Source organism: Blennius ocellaris (genome assembly GCF_963422515.1).
Source record: "Blennius ocellaris genome assembly, chromosome: 4".
In the NCBI taxonomy this organism is placed as follows: Eukaryota; Metazoa; Chordata; class Actinopteri; order Blenniiformes; family Blenniidae; genus Blennius; species Blennius ocellaris.
In genome coordinates this window covers 2456495-2483369 of record NC_137653.1, presented here as the reverse complement: position 1 = coordinate 2483369, position 26875 = coordinate 2456495, and the positions used below count along the sequence as shown (strand labels likewise).

Below are 26875 nucleotides of genomic sequence, written 5' to 3'. Positions count from 1 at the left end.
CTCTGTCGTCAGAGCAGCCCCAGCCTCCCACCCGCACACACCTCCTCTCCGCTCTGCACCAGAAAGGACCATTCTCTGCTCCGTCTCTTTCGTTACCCCCCCCCCCCCCACCCACCCACCAACCCACCCACCCTCGCTCTCTCCTTCTCTCTTTCTGTCAGTCCGTGTGTCCTCAGAATGAGGTTAGCAGCAGCAGCAGCAGGAGAAGATAGAGACAGCAGAGGCAGAGTTACTGCAGCAGCCCGGAGAGGCTGTCCTTCAGCCGTGCACCATCTCCAGCTGCATTCACCCCTGTCCTGAGAAGGCATCGCTCATCCCCGTGCTCTCCCTTCTGTGTCTCTCCCTCTCTGCTCCTCCCTCACCTTCTGTCCTCTCTGAATTCATCTCTCGAATTCACCTCTCTCTCTCTCTCTCTCTCTCTCTCCCTCCCTCTCTCTCTCTCTGTAGCAGTGATGGGGAAGACCACCATGTAGAGACAGAGTGGCAGCGGAGGCAACAGCAGAAAAGCAGCAATGGGAAGCCACACATGGAGCGGGTCTGGACTGCAGCCGTGGTGAGCCTGAGACCGCCGGGACTTGCACCCACAATCATTGCCCTGCTCAGGAGCTGACCACTGGGGCTGTCCAACGCTTACCTGGATGCTCCCCACCTCTGTTCTGTCACCCCCTCCTCTCCTCCTTCTCTGCTGCTCTCTGTGCTCTTCTTCTGTTTCTCCTCTTTGATGGTTTTTTGGTCGGCCGAAGTCTGTCTGTCCTGAAGTGGAGAAGCAGCCCATCAATTTATCCCCTTGGATTTTTTCTCCTTTTTGATCTGCCTACTCACCTGCAAGAGGTTTGCTAACCCACCCCTCTCCTTTTTTTGGTTGCTGTTGCCTGCTTGATACCTATTTTTTGGATTTTTTTTTTTCTCCTTTGGACGAGACTGAGCTCTGTTTTGCAAGCTTTTTTTTTTTTTTCTTTTTGTTTTTTGATCTATAAGCAATAAGAAACACTAATCTAACTGACTTGACAAGCTGACATCATGGGGGACATGACGAACAGCGATTTTTATGCCAAGAACCAAAGAAACGAGGACAACCATGCGTCGGGCTTCGGCTGCTCGCTCATGGAGCTGCGCTCGCTCATGGAGCTGCGTGGCTCAGAGGCGGTGGTCAAGCTCCAGGAGGACTACGGGGGAGTCGAGGGACTGTGCAAACGACTGAGAACCTCACCCACAGAAGGTAAGTCCACATGCTTGTCTGCGCATGGATGTGTGTAAGGGGAGGGGGTGTAAGTGAAGATCTGTGTCCTGCTGTATGAAACAGCCTCTCTGTCCTTTTGTATTTTCTGTCCTTTAAAAAAAAAAAAAAAAAATGTACATGATGCACCGGCTTCTTTGACTGTAAAGTCAGTGAGAGAAGCAGAGACGTGCGGGAAGCCTGTAAATCTCCCGGAGAAATGCGTAAGCACAGCATCAGAACAGCACGCAGGGGAGGGAGTCCCGTTTGAGGGGCACTAATGAAAATTCTCCTCAGCCAGCTAGTGTTAGACCTGTTTAGTATGAACAGCAATCTCTCTGGACAGTTTAGCCCGCCTCTCTCCCCCCCCCTCTCTCTCTCTCTCTCTCTCTTTCCCTCTCTCTCTCTCTCTCTCTCTCTCGCCTCCCCACCGTCCCCCACCCTGCCCTGTCATCCTTTAGTTCAGCCAATCAGCTGGAGCCTCATTTAGCAGCAGGTCGCAGGACAGGTTTTTGTGCCACGTGGGATGAGCGGTGGCATCTGCAAACGTGGACCGAATCAAACCACATATCCATCATTTTCAATTCAACCATTTGGATAAACACATTTCTTTCATTTGTAATAATGATGAATATCTGGTTGCCTACCTGTGCTCTATATTCTTCGACCAAAAGATTTTCCACAAAGACGATGTAAAAGAAAAAAGGAATTCCTACATAGGTTGTGAAGATGTCTGCCAAGGCTCCTACTTAAAATTCCTCTCATGTACATATTAAATGCACACCTATGTCTGCTTTGTCAAGATACCACCCTACGGACATTCAAATAACACAAACGTATGATTCAAATATGTGATGCATTTCCTGTCTATACATTTCATTAAGGAAGGAGTTTTGTTGCTACATCAACAACAAGCACACAAACTGGATCTCCCTTCTCGCTACTACACCTGCGTATTGAATATTTATCACGGCGCTGAAATCTTCTTACTCGGCTGACGTTTGGGTCACTGATCAGTATTCATGCTGTGGGACCTCTGTGACATCAGAGGAACCCTGTAACCCTATAGGCTGATCGTCAAAGTAGATACTGTTTCCAGGCCAGGTTATGGTGATGCCACCAGCAAAACAAGTAGTCTCAATACAATTAGTGCATGTTTCACCAACATGATTGATTGGAGAGTAAAAAAATAGGATTGGGGAAAAGAAAGTGCACTCGGGAATCGGTTCTCTAACATGCATCTGCACCAAGAAAGTCGTTTCCCCCCGTGTTGCCTCGTCGGTGACTGTGCGGTGAAGAGCTAGCGTTTCCCTCAGGCAGCCAGCAGGTGAATATCATGAGTCATCCAGAGGCCAGATGGGTTGTCAGCCTCAGACTTCATTTCCAAGTGGGAGCAGCAATAAGCAGCATTGGCGCATGACCCCGCTCTTCTTGCGATGGGAAACAAGACCATTGTTGTTGGATGCTGACAGTACAACTCTTTACCCTAGAGACGGTGGAGAGCTGCAGCACATCAGAGAGTCCTTCTGAGCGGGGAGCAAGGAATTGTAAAACAGCACCCAGAGCGCAGCCATTCCTCCAGGGTCGAGAGGTTGGAGAGGTGCTCGGGGCTCTGCTAGTCTTTGATGCTACGAGAGAGAGAGAGAGAGTGGGAGGGTACTTAGTCAGAACTCGAGAGGAGAAGAAAACACACAACATAACTGTGCAAAGCGTTCGGGTTGGTTTCGTGAATGCTGTAACGTTGGATAAAGACACAGCACATTAAAAGAAAACTTGCATCCATCTGTCTTTCCAACCCTCCAACCAATCCGTCTTTAGATTGTGAAGAAACCTGAGGAAACTCCGCGAAAGTGAAACGTGTTCATCAAAACATACCAACGAAATTAAGACCAGAACCTTTCTCTGTGTGACGCAACAGAACTCGCCACTCCACCGCTGCGTTCCCTCTGCATCAGTAACACATAAATCAATATATTCATTACAAAACAGTGAGCATTGTCCTCCACTGTATCTGAAATAATGTCTGCAATGTTACTCAAACACTGGAATGAAACAGAACACGAACTAGCAATAAAACATAATATTAGAATTTCATTTTCCTGTCTCATGCCTTTCCTAATTAGAAGAATGACATTTTATTAGAACTCTAATTACTAATCCACAATCACAGCCGACAGACGTGCCGTAAAACTACTATTAAAGTAATTAAACTTGTGTCTTCAAAAAAAACCATCAACAAATATTGTAATTAAAGTCATGTTTTCTGATGCAGGAAATCCAATTTTACTGAATGTTTTGCTCATTTTGTTTGCACAGCATCTCCTATCTAAGCTTAAAAGCATTTAATCGTTATTATATATTTTAGGACGGAGTGTCAAACAAGAGGTCTGTGGACCAAAACTAAAACAAAAGACACTGGTTTTTTTTTACATTTCATTGTATTTTACACCAGAAAGTTTCATTAAAAATGGCTTTATGTTGAGATTGTGGTCATTTTTTGTAGTGATTGTTTAGGGTTTGTGAAAACAGACTTTTTTTTTTTATCACGTATACTCTGCACCACAACACAGAAAAATTTTACAGTTTAAATTGAAATGTTGTTATGGCACTATGTTCAGCCCACTCCAAATTAACCTGCACTACATGTGGCTCCTGAACTAAAATGTGTTCAGTACTCTTGGTCTCGGATAATATAATTCATAACTGCACACAAAACCTTTAAAAGAATAAATTAAAGGAACATCTGCAGCTTGTTTGTCCTTTCTTGGGTGTTCACACTGATATTAAATAGGATCACTGTGTAAAATTATAGTTCCTGCTGGAGGATGCAACAATAAGAAAAAGAGCAAAAGAAATGAAAAAGCTCCTCTGAGGAACAGTAAAAAATGTACATAAAATGCAAATTAAATGTACTGCTGACTGCAATATTCAAAATGGTGCAATCTCAAATGTGAATTAATATTTCATGTGAGTACAATTTATTGGAATTTGCTTTTTTACCCCATTATTTGTTTAGTGCTTTGTTGAACTTTAGGTGTTTTTATATCTTAACATATTTAATGACTGGTTTCACTACATCATTTTTTTTATCGGCGAATCTGACTTATCCTCCGATAATCTCATGGTTCTAATTATTAATTTAGATAAATTAATAATTTTCCCCTCGGTGGGACGGTGACTAAATTGGCCCTGAGTAATGGTGTCTTGTGCCGTTTGCATCAATGATCCCTGCGGTTTCTGTGTTTATGCCGCGTGGGCCCCCTCGTGCCATGTGGTTCCTCCACAGAACATATGTTACCTCGGAAATGTGATCATGGTAATCATCCTTTAAGGTATTCTGCAGAGCTTGCTGTCATCGTGTGTAGCTAGTGTAATATGTATGGGTCCCAGGGGCCTGTGTTTGATGGCGGGAGGCCCCGGGCATGGTTGACCTATTACCCTTGTATACGGTTGCCTATACCAATTTGTTTCACACGATGCGAACAGTTCATGAAACGCTATCGTGCATTGTGCAGCATAAATGCATGTCGGCTCACGGGGCATTACCAGTGGAGAAGTTTTACTCCGCACAGCATGTACTTCAACGCACGTTGTGCTGCATTGAACACGAACAACTGTAAGACGAGACGTAAGACGACTTGGAAGAGTAAGAACAGATTAAAGACGATAAAACTATAAACTGCAAGCGCTGCATTCAAAATATGCAAGGAATGTTTTTGGGGGATTGTTCTGAATTGAATGCAACATAATGGGATTCTCCTTTCCTTGTCACTCTCGATGGCGACGATTCCTCGCGCCATGCCTGCACCCCGGGGATGTAGTTACATGTGCGTTGCCTCGTAGGTGACGGCGTGGCGACCAGCGAGCCTTTCTGTAAAGGCTCGAGCCACGCAAGGGGCCAGATCGGCTGTCAGACAGCAGCTTACAGTTTCCGAGCGGGGAAGCTCAGGATGTCACCCGCTGCTCTCGGGGTGACCGAAATGACAGAGGGCGGGTGGTGACGATACACCTTGGTCCTCCCAGGAGACGGTAGAAAGCCGCAGCACATCAATGGGAGCGCCAACGAAGGTTGCAGGAACATGTGACATGGCCTTCAGCCGTCCCCCGAGGGCTGAGAGGATGGGGGGGGTGCTCATGGTGGGGGTCGTCTTCACAGCGTAGCTTCACAGAAGAGTAGAGGTGGACGTAAGTACAATTTAAAAAGTTATAATAATTTAAACAGCATAAGCGAAAACATAAATAGCTGCGGTTGGACAGTGTATTGATTAGCCAGATTTAAAAACAATGAATAGTAAATATTAAAAATTACAAACATATGCAGTCAGAGGCAGGATTTGTACAGTACAACGTGGAAGGTAGTGAAATATAAAAACAATAAAATAAAATAAATATGGGCAGGATTGCATATAAGCAGCATTAAAACCATTAAAAGTAACACTATGCATTACTATTTTGAGTTCAATGGTTTGATGGATCATGTGATCAGTTAACACCCCCCCCCCAAAAAAAAAAATCCCCCAAAACAAAACAAAAAAAAACCAAACAAAACACAGAGCTGTAGATCTAAAAACATAGGGGTTATAACAATATGTTATGCTTCTATAACATATTAATAAAAATAATGATCAGTTAATCATTATGGCAGTGAAACTGAGAAACTCGATTTATTGCCTTTATTTTATTCCAAAGAGCTGAATCACTCAAGACAATGCAAGAAACAGGAAGAGCGGAAAAAAAACAATGAAAGAAAAAATCCCAACAAAACTGGAAAAAAAAAAACCCTGATAATCAGTCATAGTCGCTCGCCCTTCTTCAGTGAAATCTTGCAGAACAATCTTAATGCCAAAGGTAAATACTCAGGAAATACAATCAAATCTGCACACGGTGAGATGCAATATCGATATAAAGCTGTTGTATAACCTGAAAGGTGTCGGAGCCTCTCAGCCAACTCTGTGCTGTAAAATACAAATACACTTGAGTTTTTCTTGGAAAAAAAAAAAAGAAATAGCCATTTAGAAAAAAACCCCACCCAATAGCTTTACTTTATTTATTTTTCAGGGTAAAGCGAGATAACACTCAATACAGATAGAGCAGTGAAACGGAAATTCTGAAGTTTTTCCTCCTTTAATATCATAAAACCAGTGAGAATTGACAGTTTTATGTTTTATGTTATGTTTTCCATTCACTTTTTTTTCTGTTCCCTCTGCACCAGTATCTCTGTTACACACAGCTGTCTTCAGCCTTTCCAAACTGTTTTTAGACTCTCTCTCTCTTTTTTTTTTTAAAGTTCCAACCTCAACTGCACTGCACTCTCGTCGGTATTGTAACGGTATTTAACTATCTCTTGGCTATTGGCTAAAAAATTGACATTAACATCGATTATAGCGACTTCCTTATAAATCCTATTTCTTTCTCTTTCTGCAATCTGTTGCTGACATCGTCTCGTTTGAATCTTCTCACTTCCTGCCAGATTTTGTACCTCCCATTTTCTCCTTGCTATCCCCTCCAGGCCTGCTCCTCATCAACCCATCCACCTGCCCTTCATCTTTCTCTCTCTCTCTGTCTCTCTCTCTGTCTCTCTCTCTCTCACTCTGTCTTTCTTCTGTTCCCATTTCTATTTAAGTATACTGGTTGGTTGCGCGTATCCCAGAGGGCCGGTGTACAGCGTAGCCTAAATAGACCTGCTCCACATCTATAACCTTCATCACGTCTCTCTTTTACTCTCATTTCCTTCGTTCAGCCAACAACAATGTAGCGATCCAAGCTAGAGTTTCTCAACATTGCAGTTCCCGATTCGAGGAAAAAAAAAAAAAAGAGAGAGAAAAGTTTTGACTTGTCTCGTTCCATCCGCCTTCTCTACTGTTATCCAGCCAAAGGTCGCACGGCACTGGAGCGCGACTCCAGCTGTCTGCGTTGCGACAGCCGGATACAACAATTACCCTTCATGGTCGCCATTGGTGTGTGAGTGTATGAGCCAATAGGTGGAAGTGATGGATTGTGTTGAGCTTCATTGAGACTCTGTAAGTTAGTAAAGTCCATTTGTAGCAACTTGTGACCTACTTATTTCAGTATTATTATAAAAAATACAAACAGCTACAATAAGGGAAGATTTCTGGAGCACAAAAGCAAGATTCACGACCAAGTCTTAAAAAAACAGTCTTGCTTTTTCTTGTGTCCTCATAATAAAGTTTACAGATTCTTTTGAATGGGATTATTTCAAACCCGCCAACCCACCGAACAAATTTCAAAGAAAACATAGATTACTTTTTAAAAAAAAACACATTTCTAAAGCGTAGCGGACACAACACAACACAACACAACACAACACAACACTGACTCAAGCTGAGATATTGGTGATGCTGCTATGAAAAAGCGAGCAAACTGGCATTAGACTCCATGCCATGTTGTTTGGATGAGTTTTCAAAAACATGCATAATGCAACAACTGTAGGAACAACTGTTTTGGACTTTTCACTGTGAGATTGAGATTATAGTAATTTCCTGTAGGAACTGTGTGGTTTCATAGAATTTTCATCACATATATTCTGCGCCACAACGATGAAATAGTCTAAATTTAAAGGTCATGGTAGTACTTTACTGCTCAAGACAAAACTGGGCTTTATGTGGCTCCTCAACAAATACACGTTGGGCACCCCTTGCTGTTGCAAATGGTTTGGGAAAATCCACTCATGCACATCGGGAACATGCAAACTCCACACCAGGAAGCCCCTCAAACTATTTTGAGGCGCTAATAGTTACACTGTCTGTCCTATTTAAAACTGGAAATTTGACAAAATGGGTAAGATCCGAGTTTGCAATCTGAGAAAAACCGGTAACAGAAAAAAAAAAAGAATCACATGGCTTTTTGCCAAAACAACCAGAGCACGGCTTGATATCCAGGTGGCCTACTAAAAGTGCGTCATGACTGCGGCACTTCATACTCCTTGAACAGTGGAGAAATGCAGGTGACTATCAGTTAAGCGAGGACGGATCCCAGAGGGGGGGGGGGCGCTCCCGCACCGTCTTCATGACAGTAGTGACAGTGGTGGATGGTGGCCAGATGATGCACCATAAACACTGGCCGCATCCCCCCCCCCCCCCCCCCCCCCCCCCCCCCCCCCGGAGAGAAGCCTGCTCGGGGTTCTTGAGTCAACACTTGCGTCTGAAGTGAGTGCAACCTTGAACATATACACCGGGATGTGTTTAAGGACCATGTACACATACATCAGCAGGCGCGGAATGCCTCCACACACGGGTGCAGACGTCGCCGTGCCTTGCACTCGTGTATTTGATAGCGAAGGGAAGAATAGAAGAAAAAAAAAGAAGAAAAGACTGGCATGTTTGCATCCATTTTGTTTCAGTGACATTGCCCCTGATGTCAAGGGCACAGAGAGGGAAGCGTGTGGCTGACAGAAACTGGAGACACAAGGAGAGATTGACTTGTCACTATAGAGAAGAATAAGATTAGATAGAGGAAGGATTGTCCAGAAATGCATTTGCCTGCCATAAAAAAAGCCTATAAGATAATCCTATGGAGTCGATGTGTGATCACAAACACACTGTACTGTGCCGCTGTTTCTCTTTTATTTCCCGCACTGTATAATCCCGCCGTCTATATTTAGCACTGTCATCTTGATCAAACCTTTATGAATCCCGAGCACAAGAAAACTATTTGGCCCACTCATCTGTCATCCACCTGTTTTCTCACCTTCGCTGCATTTTCCCTCCTTTCCCATTCTGCACACTTCAGTTGAATCCCTCTACCTGCTCTTCCATTTTAATCTCCTTTCTTTCTCGTTCTTCCTCATTCACACACATCTTGGTTCTGTTTTTTTTTTTTTTTTCTCCCCTCCTCACTAATCTGTTTTTATCCCGTCTGTGAAACATTCTGCATTCCCACACACACACACGTGCACATTTCTTTCCTCAACCCCATTTTTTTCCCTTTTCCACCATTCTTCTCGTCTGTCTCGCCCCCCCTCTCCCCTCGTTCTCTTTCTCTCTCCCTCCATCCCACCCTCTCTCCCTGATGATCATACTAATCACGTCTTCCAGTCGCAGCACCACGAGCGCGTTCCCCTCTGACGCAGTCTATTTAATCTCTGTCCCACAAGGGATCTCTCACATGGAGCTGCCGTCGCTTTAATAAGGACAATTTCTCCTGCTCTGCAAGTCCTCCGCACCTCCTCCCCGCCTCTTGTATCTGCTCTCCCCCTCTCCTGCCCTCCCCTCGTGGCTCTGCAAAAAAGGCTGGAAGAGGTAGAAAAAGGAGAGAGAATGAAATAGGAGGCAGTGAAAGAAGGGCGAGAGGGAGAGTGATGGCTCTCAGAGGACAGATTATAAATGATACACAGCCATTTTGCTGTTTGAGGAGGTGAAACCACACTGTGGGTGCATGCGGACACACACACACACACACACACACACACCTTTATGCACACAACTACTCACACAGGTGTTCTTCTTCTGCAGTGTAGTAGCAATGACCTTGAGGCAGCAGCTCGGAGTGAATCACTGCAATCACACTCAATATGCAACATTAGGGAGATTTACCAGGGAGGGAATGTTTTAAATAGTGATCTTTAATAATACACAATGCAGTACATGCATGTTCTCCTAAGGTTTGTATGGGTTTCAGGCACATATTTCGAAAACAAATGCATGCTTTAAAAGGTAATTTATGACTCCAAAATGCTCAGAGCTGGGAATGTGTGTGTGTGTGTGTGTGTGTGTGTGTGTGTGTGTGTGTGTGTGTGTGTGTGTGTGTGTGGGGGGGGGTTGAGATCGGGACACCGGCACTCTGCATCTCTGAATCGGATAAAGCAGTCCAGGGTTTGGTTTGATCTCTACAGCCCTCTGTACATTTGTATATTTCAAGATATCAGGAAAAGTGAGATATTTCCTTTCAATTATCAGTGATGTCCACCTACATCACTTCCTTTTAAGAACATTCGGGATATCATTTCAAGGATTTGTTTTCAGTTTGTTACTTCAAGATGCAAGCAGGATACCTATAACACAAAATGTTCAGTTTTCAAATGCAAACAATATTAAGCTGTAAGCATCACATGCTCTTATTGCGAGTCCTATCTGTACAATGCATACGTGCTAACTGATGGCAAAAAAAACCAAAATACCCTTTCAACTATTACACAAACAGGGACATAAACTACAAAGTGGACAGCTTCAACTGTCAGAATGTGCAGCTTTAAAAACTCCAAATAGCTTTCTTGTTCTTGTGGAGTTGTTTGTAAGCGCAGACGTTACAAAGTTGTGGAAAACGTAATTCAATGCAACACCAGAAGAGGAGGAAATGCAGAAAAAAATAATAATAATGGGTGAATGTTTCCTCTGGGTTTTATAGTGAAGTGCAATCACTTATCAGATACTGAGGCTTTCATATCATGGTTTGATTATCGTCTCTGGAGATGTACACTGTGGGCTGTTTTCCCAGACAGTGATTAAACATGGTCTTGGACTAAAAACAGCATTTTTACATCCCATTAGATATCTACTGAGAAACATCCCTGCTCTATCATTTGATGGGGGTTTTATTTGGGGAAGTTTCAAAATTGGCCCGGGATATACGTATAAGTTAAGAGGATGCGGTGCGCAACCCGCCCCCCAAAAAACAGCAGTACATGTCAAATGAAAATAAATTGTATTAGTTTTACACAAATATACAGTGGGACTCCACAGTCGCTGTGTTTACACAAACAATAAGTGATCTGATTTAAACTCCGATATGGTTAAAATCGTGTCATGTAAATACTTTTGTGTGATTGAATGATGACAAACCAGTGTGATTTAATATTAAGAGTTAGGGAACAAACTGTTTGAATGTGTTTATTTCTGTCTTAGATGTGTGCAGGGAACCCGAGCTTGAGGAAACCTGTCAGACAGACTGACATGAGTGTGCAGACACACACACACACACACACGCACACACACGTGTGTGCAGATGCTGGACACGGCCAGCAGTGAAGTGAACCGTCCCAAGAGAACCGACCCTCCTTGTAGCCTGTTGACTCACTATAGTTTACAGTGTATCTGTGTGAGTGCATCACATAGTGTTCAGTAAACATGACTCCACATCGGAAACTGACTGTAAATCAACCCAGTGCTGAAAAGAACCTAGTTAGCCTCTTACATACTGTTAATTCTACAATGACCTGGTCACGTTTGACCTGAGCTAATATCAACCTCATAGTAGAAACAGATCTATTTAGAACACGTGAGTCGTCAGTCTGACTTTAATAAACGGATAATTAATCCTGAGTAAAACCCTTTTTTTCTCCAGATTTTTCAACACTGGTTTCTAAGGAGACGAAAAATCCAGTTTAAGCGCAAGAAAGCAATACTTAACAGTTGAGTGTCAAATTTTAGCACTGCTAAGTCACTTTTTCTGTCTTGATTTAATGCATATTGGTGTATCCAAAATCCCTCTGAACAGCTACAGGAAAAAGCCTGAGATTTAAGATTCTTTTGTTCACAATTTCTACAATTTTTTTCCACAAATCTTGCAAGAACACATCACTTTATATTGCTAAAGATGTTTAGTTTGGATTTAACAGAGTGGTACGTGCATTATTAAAAATAGAAGTTAAATCTTTTTCTTTGTTTTACTGGCATTTTATACTTTTTTTCCCTCTTTTTATTGGACTTGTGCTAATGGCACCAGCTTCACATCACGTGTTCATAATTCCTGGTCTGGTGTGGAATTGGCACTCCGGTCCGGTTTGCTTGGTGCTCACACTGACATTCTTAAAAAGATGTTAATAGCATGCATGTTGGACAAATACTGTGATATGAAACACGTCTGTTTCATCATTCACATTTGACTGAATTGCTGTAATGCAGGAATCATACCGCGGGTTGTTGTTTCAACCCAACCAAACCTGACAAGTGATTGCAGCCTTTCACCTCCAGCCTGTTTTTTTTTTTTTAATGGTCTTGTTCACCTCCAGGTGAACAACCTTCCTAATGTCGAAGCCTGTCTGGAATCTTGTCCACGGATAAGTGATTTGCTTAAAAGATTCAGTGCCGTAACGCCCCTCCGTTCCAGGTTTCTGTCATTTATCTACATCCACCTCTTGTCCTGGAAAATGTCCCGAACCTGAAGCGGCTGTTGGCCGGCGGATACTGGGGGATATGGATAGCGAGCTGACAGGCAGGGCGGGGAATTTAGCTGGATATGCAGAGTCCGGGCCTATAACCGTCTCGTTTCTCTCCATGTCAGCTCTTTTTTTTTCCTGAGCTGACCTCTTCTCCTCTCTTTTTCTCCTCCCGCTGTGAGGCAGAACCAGCGCGTCGCCGCCGCTGCCGCCAATGCAGACGGACAGCGTTTCCTTCTCAAGGGCACGTAAACAGATACAGTCTTGAACCGCATCCAGCCCATGCCTTGCTCAAGGGCACAGGGCAGCCGCATCTCAACTCTGAATATTGTGCGTCCATGACAGTCCAGCCATGATGGAAGAGATGCACAAACACATGAAGATGGAAAGTTGGGAGTTTTACCTTCTCTCAACCTTTAAAATACACCCCCTCTGGGCCTTGCCCAGTGGCACAAAGGAAGCAGAGGCATTTATTCCTGCCTGAGGGGATCGGGATACAGAGATAGCCACATTTACCCAACGGGCAACAGATCAAAGCAGAGAAATCAAACGCTTCCTGATGGGCAAACACATTATTTCGGCTTTTCATAATATTCCCCCTCGTCTCTTGTGACAGCGTCAATTAGCTCCAACTGTTTAATTCAGTAAGTCCTGAAGAGACATGGAGCAATCATTTCTTTTTTTTGTCAAATATTTTTATTGATTTTTCCCATTGAGAAGGCACAGAAACAGACACCAACATCCAAATGGTCATCTCCCAAATGAATTAAACTTGTTGCAGTAGAACATAACTATAAAACCAATGTGCATCAGAGGGCAAGTCCCCCTTCCCTATTAAAACAGGAGCAATCATTTCAATACAGTGTATGACTTCCTCTTTTTGTTAAAATGATACATGATCATTTTATAAAAGATTATACATTTTATTTATATTTATTTATTTATATTTTATAAATGTATATATTAAATAATAGTCATTAAAATTCATTAACAATATTGGACTTTAGTCAATAAAAGTTTTTTTTTAATCAAAGCAAGTGTCGCAATGGCTTTTAATGTGATTATATCTTTTTACATTTTTAATTCTGGCTACCTATGTAATAATCGTCTTTATTGCCATTGGTAAAAACAATAGAATTGTAAGTGCCATGCGTGCATGTGCCACAGTATAAATACATTAAAGGACATAGAAGGTTAAAAGAGAACAATAAAGTGCATAATAAACTCAGATACATTTAGAAAATTTAGAAAAAAATGGATAATAAAGCCACATTTAGTTGTATGTCTTTGCTCCGTGGCAAACGCTTTTGTTGCAGTGCATGAGAGACCTCCCTGCCCTCGGCCACCGGCCTTATATGAGCAGTCCAGAGTGGAAAAATCAATTACGTTGAATACAGCGCAAGTATATCTGTTTAATGTCACAAACATTACAGTGGAGTCATCCATTTGTGAGGCAGATGGAGCATTTTGGATGGAGTTTCACGAGGCTCGGCCACACAACAGTTCAATCAAATTGTAACTGTGGAGCGCGGAGGGAGGATCAATACTCTCCCAGCGCACTCAGATGCAGCGACAGTAAGCCTCTGTTCATACCACCATCTATCTATCTATCTATCTATCTATCTATCTATCTATCTATCTATCTATCTATCTATCTATCTATCTATCTATCTATCTATCTATCTATCTATCTAATATCCTCCAGCATTGTTCTCCCTTGAATTTCAAATAGCTGTTGACTCCTCCTCCTCCTCCTCCCCGCTCAGCTTTGACCTAAACGCTGTATTTTCTCCCACAGTTCAGATAACGAGGTTCCCCCAGTACAGTGTGTTGATTTCCCTCACCTGTCATGACTATTTCATGACTGTCTCTGGTAGTTTGAATTTTAATAGCTGTGCCTATTGTGTCCGGAGCTTATCTGAGCCCCCGGGCGAAACCAGAGCCTGACACCCAGATGGGAGACAGCAGATAGACCACTGTCACTCTCCCTTTCAGCCTCTCGGCCCTGGATACTCTCTCTTTTCACTCCCCGGGGGGGGGGGGGGAGGAAGGGTTACCGACGTGTGTGTGTGTGTGTGTGTGTGTACACTCTGTGTGCGCCTGGCTAAAGCCACAGAAATGCTCGAGTCAGGACAATTTTAAGCAGCATTCTTCAAATTCACATTTCCTTTGTCAGAAGGCAATAGATTGTTTAAAACGCTGAAGTAAGTCATGATTGCAACTAGGATTAGGACATGGTGATGTGCCGTATGCTAATCTATAAGCAGATAGTCTTTAGCACTAAAAGTAGCTGTCAAACTCTTCTTACATGGCTGCACTGGCGCATCAAACAGCCTGCAAATAAATGGATTCCCAGTCCAGTCACACGTGGGGAGGAGTGGGGAACAGATGTGTTTCTTCCATGTGGAAAGAAACGAGAAGGCAGTTGTTTATTAGCAATATAAATGAGAACACGTTTTTATCAATAACTGGGAACTTTGACTGGAAGCTGTATAGGTTATTAGGTATTCATAACATGTCTGGTTAGAGTGATGAAAGACAGATTAATGATGGCGGGAGGGCGTGCACAGGCAGATCAAATGATTGATTGGGTGAATGAATGAATGGTTGAATAGTCTGAAATTACAGGATAAAGTTACTGAGCCCATTAAAGTTTGCTCTTGTCAGTGAGCAGTTGTGTCTAAACAGGCTTGCACACACACACGCACACACACACACACATGCAGACACACATACGCACGCACACACGTGCATGCCTCCCCACACACACAGAGGCTGTAAACAGATGTCTCATTAATGTTGTGTCCACTCGGAGTGCAGTCAGGCCAGCTAACGTTACAGTGTTTGAGGCTCAGATGGTGGAACAGATACACTCAGTGACTAATAAATTCAGTCAGAGACTCACATTGACACTGTTTTTGTTTTTGTTTTTCCACTTTTGATGACTTTCAGTGGGTTGAGAAGGCACATTTTTTAGCATTTTGAGCAATTTAGGGTTCAGGTGTCTTGTCTAAGGACATTACTTCTCATGGACAGGACAAGATGAGGGGGAAATCGAACGGCAAACCATGGGATTCGTCAGGTTTTGTTCGATTTGTTTTCTTATCGTCTGCATTCCATATCCAGGCTCATGAAGTAATATGTACTGCTTTTCATTCACCGGCTGAATATCATGGGAAATTCTTAAATATCTGACTGGCTTATCAGACGTCGTTGCTCGAACCGTGATGCATCACATCATTTCTGTGTGGATCACAGGTACTGCATGTGCAATCTCACTGCATCATAGATCCATGGAATGAAGCGATATCATGTAATTCACACTAATTCATCTTTAAAGGAAATGCATTAAAGCTGGAACAAAAAACTTTAGTTGATCTGTAACTTTTGAAAATATTAGTAATTGGCTATTGTTACATTTTACATAAAAATGTTTTTGTTCTATTATCATATTAATAGTAGACAATATATATGACTAATGTATTCAAAATGCTGTTTTTTTAAGTGTTAACGCTCATAAATGTATTTTTCAACTCACACAAGAAATTTGCATTTGTATTGTTGAATATGTATGAAATATGGATACTGTACTGTACAGTACTGTAACATACCCCTATTTCTTGTGAATAAATGAATGCATTATTAGTGTAATTGAACAAAAAAAAAAGTCTTAAAGGAAAAATGTACAACGGTAGAGTGAAAAGTATATACACTGGAAAAGTGGTTTCTATGCTAAGCATATGTCTGTGGAGCCTGTGGGACGCTGCACCTACACAAGTTCATGCCACAGTTCATTCATGCTCAGAAATATCAGCGGCACATGCATTTTGCAGGAATGCACTGAAAAGATCACGTGACCTTCGACAAAGTGGGAACCTGCTGAGTCTCCCGAGAACCTCTTCTCTTTCTGCCTCTACACAGTTCATAACACTGACTCCTGATAAACAAATACACTTTTGTATTGCCGATGCATATTCGATACGTAAGTTTAAATTTAGAGGTTGTTATCGTACTATTTCACCGGTTCGGCCCACTCCAAATGGAGTTGGGCTGTACGTTTGGCTTTAGCTTTAATGTTTGTTCATTGGTGACATGCCTACATGATAAATATAATCCGTTTTGCAAATCTTTTTTACTCCTACATTTAGTGGAAAATAGCCCCCAAATTGTCTGTTTCAGTCCCCAGTGCTGCTCCACCAGCCTCTGCCATATTCATGCAGGTTTTTATGCAAAAGAAGTTCTCATCCTGCGCAGGTTGCTTCTCTTTTTTCCCCCCCTTCTTGATATACCACGAGCCAAAAAGGTTTCTCAGCAGGTGTAAATAAACCTTTAGGTATTCATATTCTGTGATATAATCTGCACGAAGAAACCTATCAAAAAGTCATTTTTATCAGATATAACATAAGTTTTTTTTTATTATTATTATTTCTCCCCACTTTGAAATATAAAAGAAAAAAATTGATGAAGCTCGATGACATAAAGAGAATGACAAGGGCGCTTTGGATATAAGGAACTTTTCTGTGCAATACCCACAGCTGAACCCTGAAGATTTTCTTCCATCTCATGTCACCATGCAATTTACACTTTTGCTGATATGTATTCTGCTATGAACGTATGAAAACTAATTATCTGTTACCCTGTAGAGTGTGTGTGTGTGTGTGTGAGAGAGAGAGAGAGCGAGAGAGAAAACGAGAGAGTGTGAGTTGTGTTGTCTCACTTCACTCTGCCATTTCTCGCATGAGTCAGACTCACAGAGCACAATGCCTGACAGCAAAACTCACCCACTTGTACAGCTGCCTACACACACACACACACACACACACACACACACACACACACACACACACACACACACACACACACACACACACACACACCGAGAAACACTCTCTCACACACAACAATTGCATATTTCATTCCTGGGCTTGGAACGTACATTTCATTTTGGTTGTTGGGAGACTCAACATTTAAACCTTTGGAACTGAAGAGACATTATGTGATCAAGTTCAGCCTTGGATGGAAGACCTGCAACAGAAAATCACGTGTGGTCAATTTTTTTCCTGTTGTCCAAGTCACACTCGAGTCGGCTGTGTAAAATGTACATTAAATCTCGAACAGGTCTGAAATTGATGGTTTGACATTTGAGGAAAAACACATAGTCTGTTGAGTGTCCATTAGTTGCATGGCAACGAGGCCCTGAAATAGCCGGACGCATTTGTTGGTGAAATACTGAATCTGTGTTGTTTTTTTTTTTTACGATTGTGTAACCATACAGTGTGTTTTAAAGTTTGGAGTATAGTTTCCTTAATCTTTAGGGTGGAAGCTCCATGACACACACACTATATATAAAGGTTAGCCACACACCTTGACGTAACAGCATCTGCAATATCGTCTTGTAATGTGAAAAACATGAATACGTTCAAACAGTAATTGGTTGAAACCCTGAGAGGAGGACTCATCCTGCAACACTTTGAAACCTCCTGAATGAAAACCCACAGGAAGTATTTATATGAAGACTAGTGATTGCCCTATTTTAACGGTCTTGGGAGGCTTCAGCAACACGGGATTGTTAAGAAGAAGCAACACAAACATCCACATCCCTCACTTTATTCAAGCAGTGATGCAAACCAGCAATCGATACTTGCTTTGAACAATGGATTCACTTTTTCATTTCTTTTTTTTTGAACAGACTGACATATAAACATTGTCTAATCATTGTGACTGCATTGTTTTTTTTTAGTGTGTTTAAGGCTTAAGTTTAAAATTGAAGCGTTATTATGACACTATTTTACCGGCCCGGCCCACTCAAGATGTAGTTTGTAATGTTTGATACCTCTGATTTATAGGGTACATAAAGAATAATGGAGGGCCATCATTTTGTACAGTGACGGTTGTCCAACAAGGACATTTATTCCTGATTGAATAAATGTTCCAGGCAGAACCACGTGGCTACGAGCTCCAGACATGTTTCCTATTTTCCTTTGGCTCATTTAGGACCATTCTGGGAATGTTAACATACTGAGGACACCAGAAGTCCTGTTTGTTGTAATTCCACTTCGGGAAAAAAAAACAAAAAACATCCAAAATGTTTGCACATGTAAAATCCAACATTATATGAGAAAATAATCTGTCACTGAAACATAATGCAATACCTCTGAATTATGATAGACCATACAGCACAGAAGATAATCGCCATTATAAATGAAAAATATAAGTTGTTTTTTTTCTTAATTTGGTGAAATACAAGGAGAGGGGCTTTACACGACATGTTATTTCTTTCATTCTTTCTTTCTTTCATTCTTTCATTCTTTCTTTCTTTCTTTCTTTTTTCTTTCTTTTTTCTTTCTTTCTTTCTTTCTTTTTTCTTTCTTTTTTTCTTTTTTCTTTCTTTTTTTCTTTCTTTCTTTCTTTGTTTTTTCTTTCTTTCTTTCTTTCTTTTTTCTTTCTTTCTTTCTTTCTTTCATTCTTTCTTTCTTTCTTTCTTTTTTCTTTCTTTCTTTCTTTCTTTCTTTTTTTCTTTTTTTCTTTCTTTCTTTCTTTCATTCTTTCATTCTTTTTTTCTTTCTTTCTTTTTTTCTTTCTTTCTTTCTTTCTTTCTTTCTTTCTTTCTTTCTTTCTTTCTTTCTTTCTTTCTTTTTTTCTTTCTTTCTTTCTTTCTTTCTTTCTTTCTTTCTTTTTTTCTTTCTTTCTTTCTTTCTTTCTTTCGTTCTTTCTTTCGTTCTTTCGTTCTTTCTTAAAGGTGAGGAAGGGGAAGAAATTGCTGGAGATGAAGCAGAAGTGAGCAGATCAGTTTTGAAAAGGATTGTTGTCACATTCTTGCTTGATGCAGAGTAGCTGGGCACTTTTTGCTGGATATTTTAATGCAGTAAATAGTTTACATTGGTGAAAGATTTGAACTGCAGGCAGGCTGATTCAGCAGCGGGATTCTTCTTTATAAAGCCATAGTGTGTTGTTGTGATGGAGATGCAGTTTGTTGTTTACAGACTTCGGCACAAATTGCAACCCTATGCTATCAAATACACAAGGTTTGATAACAAGCTTCATGATCACTTGAATCTTACTCCACAGGACACACTGTCCATAGTGTATAAAACAAATGTATATTTCTGATTTATCAGACAACAGAACAGTTCTCCGGTTGATCTCAGACCTCAAGCGTCGGTTCGAACAAGATGATAACATGTCTGGTTTGTGTTTCATGTCTACTTCTTTGCATAATTCAATTAGCATTTGTGGACCATGTGGAAAAACATGTGGTTTTTTTTTTTTCTTTTAATGCAGAGCCGCCTGAGGGCCTAAACATCAGAAGCATTTATTATTGACGGTCAGCTTTGTCCGTTGTGGACGGAGATTTCTCCCGATTCACTTAATTGTTTGATGTACTGGATGGTGGGAGCTTCAAAGTGTTTGCTGTTTCACATTGAGGAGAACATTTGACTGAAACTGTAACTCTGTGTTTTTGCTGGTTTACGGATTGTTGAAGCTCTAATTGACTATTAATTTTATAAAGCAGTATAGAAGATGGTTGGATGGCTGAATTGGTACCTCTTACTTGTTCCTGGATGTGAATAGACTGTCGCTGTAACATGGAAAGCTAACCGAGCTATCAACCAGCTAACCATGACAGTTCTATCTTTTTTTTTGAGACGAGTCGGGCCGTCTAATTTCAAGTGGGCTGATATTTTTTTCCTCAAACTGTAAAACATCTAACTTTTGACAGCTAAGATGTTGTAATGTGCATGACATATAGGCTTATATTTATTGCAAAAAGCTCCTGTCGTACAGTGTGATGCGTATGTGAGCAAATGCACTGATACAGTACGGCCATGATGGGAAATGCGTGGTGTCGAGAAATTGCACAGTGTCGCTTTTCCAGTCCATTAACTGTCAGACGGGGCTAGTCCGTGGGGGAATAAATGATAGATCCATGTGTGTGTGTGTCTGTGCATGTCAGCATGTATCTGTGCCCGTGCTGTCCTGTGGCTCTCCGTGAAATGAGAAGCCCTCCTCGCTTGTTTGTTTGCATACAGTAGGATACATCTGCTTGCATGTTTGCCCTGCTTTGATGTGTGGACGCTCTACGGTCTGAACGGAGCAGTGCGCTTCCACGCTGAAGACATGTCACATCGGCCGCTCCACGAGCGAGCCGGCTCGCCATCGCGCCCTCTGACCCCGGAATCTTGACGCGACGCTATTCGATGCATGCAAAAGCACATTGCGAGACGAGCGCAGAGACACTCGCACGTCCAGTGACTTGGAATGCAGAGTAGATTACCACCGAGGGTAACAAATGTAGACACATCTGCTTAGTGTCTGCCATCTTTAGGTGAAGCCGACTGTGTTGTCTTTGCTTGAAGCAAAGAGAGTGTGGGAGTGTCATGTGTGACTCGGGTCATCGGATCTGAATCATGTTTTCTCTTTTGCACCTCTTTCTTCCTCATTAGTTTTTTTTTTTTTTGTAAACTTTCTTTCTGGAAATAAAGCACAATTTAGAGTAAATAAATGTTGAACAATGTCAAAACCATGAATCATCCAAATCATTGTTTGTACACATGTATCACAGGAAGGTTGACTCTTGATAAAACTACCACTTCACGTCTCTGTAGAGTTTTAATACGCCCACATCGTGTAACGCCTCGTACGGCCGTGGACAAGAGATGATACGAAACATTAAAGTGACTCATCCCTCACAAAAAAAACCCAAATCCTACTAATTGTCTTTTTGAGGCTGCTTTCCCCCCCCCATCTGTATTTGGCTTCTCCAAGCTCTGGACTGAGTTGAATAAATGTACTGTGATGAAAATACATTGTTACGTAGTGGGTACAGTGGTTACCAGAGTCTCACAGTCCCAAACATGATTTTCAGGTTAAATCAGTGCCTTAAAAAGTGTCTTGTGATGAACTGGTGATGTCACCAGATGGAACCGTGCTTCCACCCCATAGTCTGCTGGGATCGGCTCCATTACTCAGTAGACAACCCTAAATTTCATCAAGCAGTATATACAATGAATGATCGGATGGATAAATGGGCAAAAAGCGCCAAAGACGACTAAACAATCACCACAGACGATTGGCTAAACAAACGAAGATGCTGCACACCAGTTGCTGCCATATCGGCTTCGTTGATTGCTTCGTGTCCAGTCAGACTGCCGGTAAACACAAGAATCAGCTAACAGACATAGCAAAAAAAAGAAGAAGTTGAATATTTGTCATTTTAAATCTCTCTCTGTTTGATGGCATCACATTCTGTGCTTATGGCATTGTTATACATCTGCTCATTGAAACATCTTCGGGTTTCTAATTCCATTCGTTCTGCAATACAAAAATGAACATCATTTCTTCTATGGCCTAAAATGGAGCCATTATTATGGAGGTCATTCTCAAGGACACTGACACATTTCTCCATCAATCCTTCTTCTAATAGGAGCATGATAATTACCCACCTTTTATCCACTGATGGGTTATTACTCACAGAGTTACTCTACATCCAGCCTACTCCCATTCTCTTCTTTTCAATCCCGTCTCTCTCTCTCTCTCTCTCTCTCTCTCTCTCTCTCTCTCTCTCTCTCTCTCTCTTCTTCCCGCTCCCTCTGTGACTCACACTTCAACCCTGCTGTCTTCCCTCTTCAAATCCCTCTCCCTCCCTCACTCTTCAAATGGTGAAAGCTGAGAATACACATTGGAGCTATTGATTTGCTGCAGGAAAAAAAAAAAAAAAAAAAAAAGCCGTCAATATTTTACGTCGTTAGAACGATGATCGTCATCAACGTAGAACCCTGTTGCCATGGCGATGTGTTTTGGACACTATCGTGCGCAGTAATGCAAAGTGGAGAGGAAAACAAAGTTGAGGCAGGTTTTATATCAAAGAGATGTTGAGGCACCTTTTTAATAAAATAGGATATTATATATGTTTATTTACCTTTAATATTAAAGTGTGTGCAGTGCTTTGACAAAAAAAAAAAAAAGAAAGAAAAAGCAATCAGACATCCTTCCAGCTGGAGCGGATCCAAGGTGATGATAAGTTAAGACGGGGTACACCCTGGACATGCCACTAATCCATCACGCACACACACATGCAGCAACATGCAGGAGGTGGTGCGAATGAAAAATTCCATTTCAACAGGAAGAAAGGTGCAGAACCAGACTCAGAGGTGGAGACGTTCCTGTTGTGGTTACAGGAGAAAAAGCATTGGACAGACAGATTTTTGAAAAAAAAATCCAACCCCTGGTTGGGTTTGGGCTTGAGGATTGCACCTTGAAGCAACTTAAAGTCAACAATAAGCCTGGATAACATGCAAACGCCACACAGAAAGATCCCCAAGCTTTGAGTCAAACTGAAGATATTGTACTGTGAGGCGACAGTACTAACCAGTACACTGCAGTGTGGCCAAGGTTTTTATTTTTTCTCCATGGATTAACTAAATTCTAAACCAGCCAAAGAATTTCCCAGTGATTAATGGATTTTTTTTCCCCCCCTTTCCTCTCTATTCCACCAGCATGTTGCCCCAGACATGTACCAGTAAAACAAAATATATGGGGGAGGGAATTATAAATAATGACAATTTTTTGTAATGAAATGGCAAAAGAAAATTGGATGTCACCACCGTAAAAAAGGACTAATTATATAATGGATTGAAAGTGGGGAAAAAAATCACATTAAATCTAATGAAATTAAGAATTTGCTTAATAAAAATGCATCTTTAGAAGTGACTTCAAAGAATTTAAGCTCGATCCCTTCAAGCAGTACCTCTAATTGCAAGCAGCTCTGTCACCTCTTGACCTTTCATAGGCTAATATTTGGTCAACATTTTCTGAAATGAGTGAAAGAGCTGAACCCTGGGAGGCTTTTTCACCCGTCTATGACTATAATTACAATCAGGCTCCCCGGCTTTATATTTTGCGGCTGTAGGAATTGTCAAGAAAACATGCAGTGAACAAGTGCTTCTACTTTTTATGCAAGACAACTTTATTATTTAAAATCTAACAGTTCTTTAATGTTACAGTGTGTTTTTGACAGTGCGAATGTGGCACGCTGGTGAATCTAGTCACTTATTGGACAGCCATACTGCAGACATACCAGGGGCGACTGTGACCACTACTATATGAGTCCAAAGCTCTACTTCTCTGCCTGCATACATAAACTATACATACAAACTCCTTTTAGCTGCAGCATAACAGGAATATAAGTCAAACATCATGCCTAAACTCAGAACATTATGCCAGGAGCCAATAGAAGAATGCTTAAATCGGTATAATGTGATGTCATCTGTTGAAACCAGTGAGAAGCCGAGCTGCTGCAATCTACACAAGCTGGAGGCGGGGGAGAGATTCATGATTTATTCCTGACAAAAAGGATTCATAGTAGATCCAGTACAAATGAGCAAATCCAGTGAGTTTGATTTTAGAGCCTGTGATGCAGCTAAGTTAATTTGTTTTAATAAGACCAGGTTATATCCTAAATGTGGAGCGTAAGACGTGTTTATTTCACAAGGACATTTAGAGGTCATTGCAGCAAGTCTGTCTTCTCCGTGTTGGGACACTTGCTTTTGCACACACACACACACACACACACACACACACACACACACACACACACAGGCACTCAAATAGACACACACTCATATATTCACACATTCTCCAAGGTTCAGAGTTGCGGGTATTTCCATTCAATGAGTGGGATGCATAGTGTTTCCATGGAGATCTATTTTTAGCCACTGACAAAAAAAAAAGGCAACTGTTAAAATATGCCATCATGTTCTCCTCTGAGTGAAACAAATCATATTTTATCTCATGGAAGAACGATGGAATAAAGTTGCTTCTCTTTGGGTTTTCTCTTTTCTTATCTGTTCAGACACAGAATGCACCATGTGTCAAAATGGATTAGGAAGGTCAAGGACAAGCACAGAAACACAAAGTTTAATTTCAATCCTGTTGCTACTTTTTGATAGAAATGAATCACTGGCAACTAATGAGAAGAAAAAAAAGCTGAAATAAACAACAAATGTGCTGACGATAGCAGACGGGTGTTATTAAGGTGAGCGAATGTTTATTTAATAACTGCTAATATGATGTGGATACAGGCTAATGCTAACGTGACTATCCAGCTGGAAATGTGACGTTAGTCACGAGACTTAAAAGCACCGCTTTTAGTTTAATCGGCTTTGCACCTCTGGAACTCTTTCCGTGAAAATCAAAAGTAACATAAGCACTATTAAAATGTAATATTTATGTTGGGCCACTTGTGGGTGCTGTTGTTTTTGTCGTGAAAACCACAGACATGCGCGCAGAGAAAGATCCATGTTCGATTGTTTATGTGGCGACTCAACAATAAAACTACCAAGTCCCAGTAGGATATGGACTGGGAGTCATGACACTGTCCGTCCACTTACACGTGTGCAGAAGAAATCCCCGCTGTGTAAACAGGACCTAAGCGTTAGCAGGATAAAAGAAGATCAAACCATAAAGGGCTTAGAAGCAGAGACTGATATACTGAAGCATATTTAAAAAACTTAAGTTAACAAGTTAACAGGGTGACCTGAGGATCGCATGTGACAGATGCACAAATAACACACATACTATTGATTTAGTGCATTTGACTGCCTGGATATTCAAATTCAAGTGTGTGTTCCAGATCACGCAAAATACTCTGTTTTGGGGGGGTTTGACAAGGTTGTACATATCAGCCGAGTGTTTATCAGAGTGGCTGCTGTTTATGCGTGAGAGGCTTTTCCTCTGCAGGCTCCTCATGACTTTCATCTTATCTGAATCGTTTCTGCTGCTCTTCTTCTTTGACTTCTTTGACATCGCGTGTTTGCTCGTCATTTTGTGCTCAGCGCTCCGTCCTGTCATTCCACACAGAAACAAACAAACGCAGAAACAATGTCTTAAATCTAATTCAGCTGAAACACTCTTTTAAATACTAGTTTGAACACGCCTCCACCCATGGTGTAATTCTGAGGTGATATGAATTAAACCCGACGCTCAATCTATTTCAATGAGCTTGTGAATCAGGCGCTAAATTTGGGGTATTATGGATAGAAGTGAAAGTTTGTACTCACGAGGCTTTTACATCTTGACTGAAGTCATTGAGTTTATTCAGGCATTACTACCTGGCTGTGAGCTCTCAAACTGTCTTATTTGCGATCAGTTTTAATCCTCACTGAGCATGTTGTGACTCATCTGTGTATCTCCACGGCTTTTCTGCCCTCTCACTGCCTCCTCAAAATCCACTGCCAGAGCAGTTAGGTGGGCTGACAGTATTTAGCCTACAATATTCTGTAATCTGGAAAATTGATCTTTTTCAGTGAGCATTAATCGCAAGCGGTAAACCAGGAAGCCACACGGCAGAGTCTTTTCTTCTTCCCCTCATCCAGAAATCACGAGAGGAAGAGTATTTAATGATGAGGAAGATCAGAGACTGCACCAGAGCACGTGTCAAGGGTATTTTGGGCGAGAGCAGTTGAAAATGTATTTAATAATTTTTTTTAAAACCAACATACCGATCGCCCATCTATTAGAACAGTAGCAAAACATGCACGGATCTTAATGCACACATGTTTGTATATTTGTCCGTTTTCAGTCAGACAATAAACTGTGTGTGTGTGTTTGTGTGTGTGCGTGCGTGCGTGTTTGTTTCTAATTGGCTGGAACTGGCTAAAGCCTGGTTTTATGAGCTTTGGTTTATTTTGTGATCGGTGATACTGCAACCAATCATAAACACACACACACACACACACACGCACACACACACACGCAGTAGACATTCACGACTCAGAAACCGGTGACCATGTGTCCACACACGTACACACACACACGGTGGTGTGTGATGTGAGGCAGGGTGCCGTGCAGATCAATGGGCGAGCATGCTCAGTCTCCTTGCTGAGACAATTAAAAGAGAATGGATAATGAGGCTATTTATAGCCTGATCTATTTGTAACCAGGGCATTCTCCATCGTATGAGCTGGGAATTGTTCTTTTTTTCTGCCTGCCCTCCTTTTGTCCTTACCATCCCCTTCTCTCTCTCTCTCTCTCTCTCTCTCTCTCTCTCTCTCTCTCTCTCAATATTTCAGTTTTCATATTTATTTCATGATGCAGTCCTAAACATTCCTTCACGCAACGGCTGCCGTCTCATTATCCGTCTTTCCTCTGCTTTGATGGGTCATTAAATATTTTCCTGCAAACATTAATAATTGATCTGAGCGTGGTACACTTTGAGAAGCGCAGCATTGTCATGCTGCAGCAGCGTTATCAGGTGAAATCCAGGGCCGCTCCTGGGAGACCCAGTGACGCACCATGCATGACATAATGCTGTGGTAATGTCTGTGGTTGTGAGGAAGAGAGAGAGAGAGAGAGAGAGAGAGAGCAGGCTCACACACACTGAATACACACTGTTCTTTCGGCAAACACAAAATGGCACTGTACTAAAAAGCAGCCTGATAGAATAATGAAGCTCAGGCTTTTTTTTATCTTTATCTTCCCACTGCACATCGGGAGCATAAATTTGCATAGAACTTAAAGTCACCTCCTGATTTTTGATGTAAATATAG

General features: G+C 41.6%; 1 protein-coding gene across 11 annotated transcripts in view; it reads left to right on the top strand.

Moving 5' to 3' along the window:
• Window positions 1-1020: 1020 nt before the first annotated feature.
• Window positions 1021-26875, top strand: part of atp2b2 (ATPase plasma membrane Ca2+ transporting 2) — a gene marked incomplete at both ends in the record, with an annotated part of 83358 nt that continues 57503 nt past the window's right edge. For all 11 annotated transcript variants that reach the window (XM_080495671.1, XM_080495679.1, XM_080495670.1 and 8 more), the window contains one exon: window positions 1021-1219. In XM_080495671.1, the coding sequence (XP_080351797.1) occupies window positions 1021-1219 (199 nt within the window). The remainder of the gene's footprint in view (window positions 1220-26875) is intronic.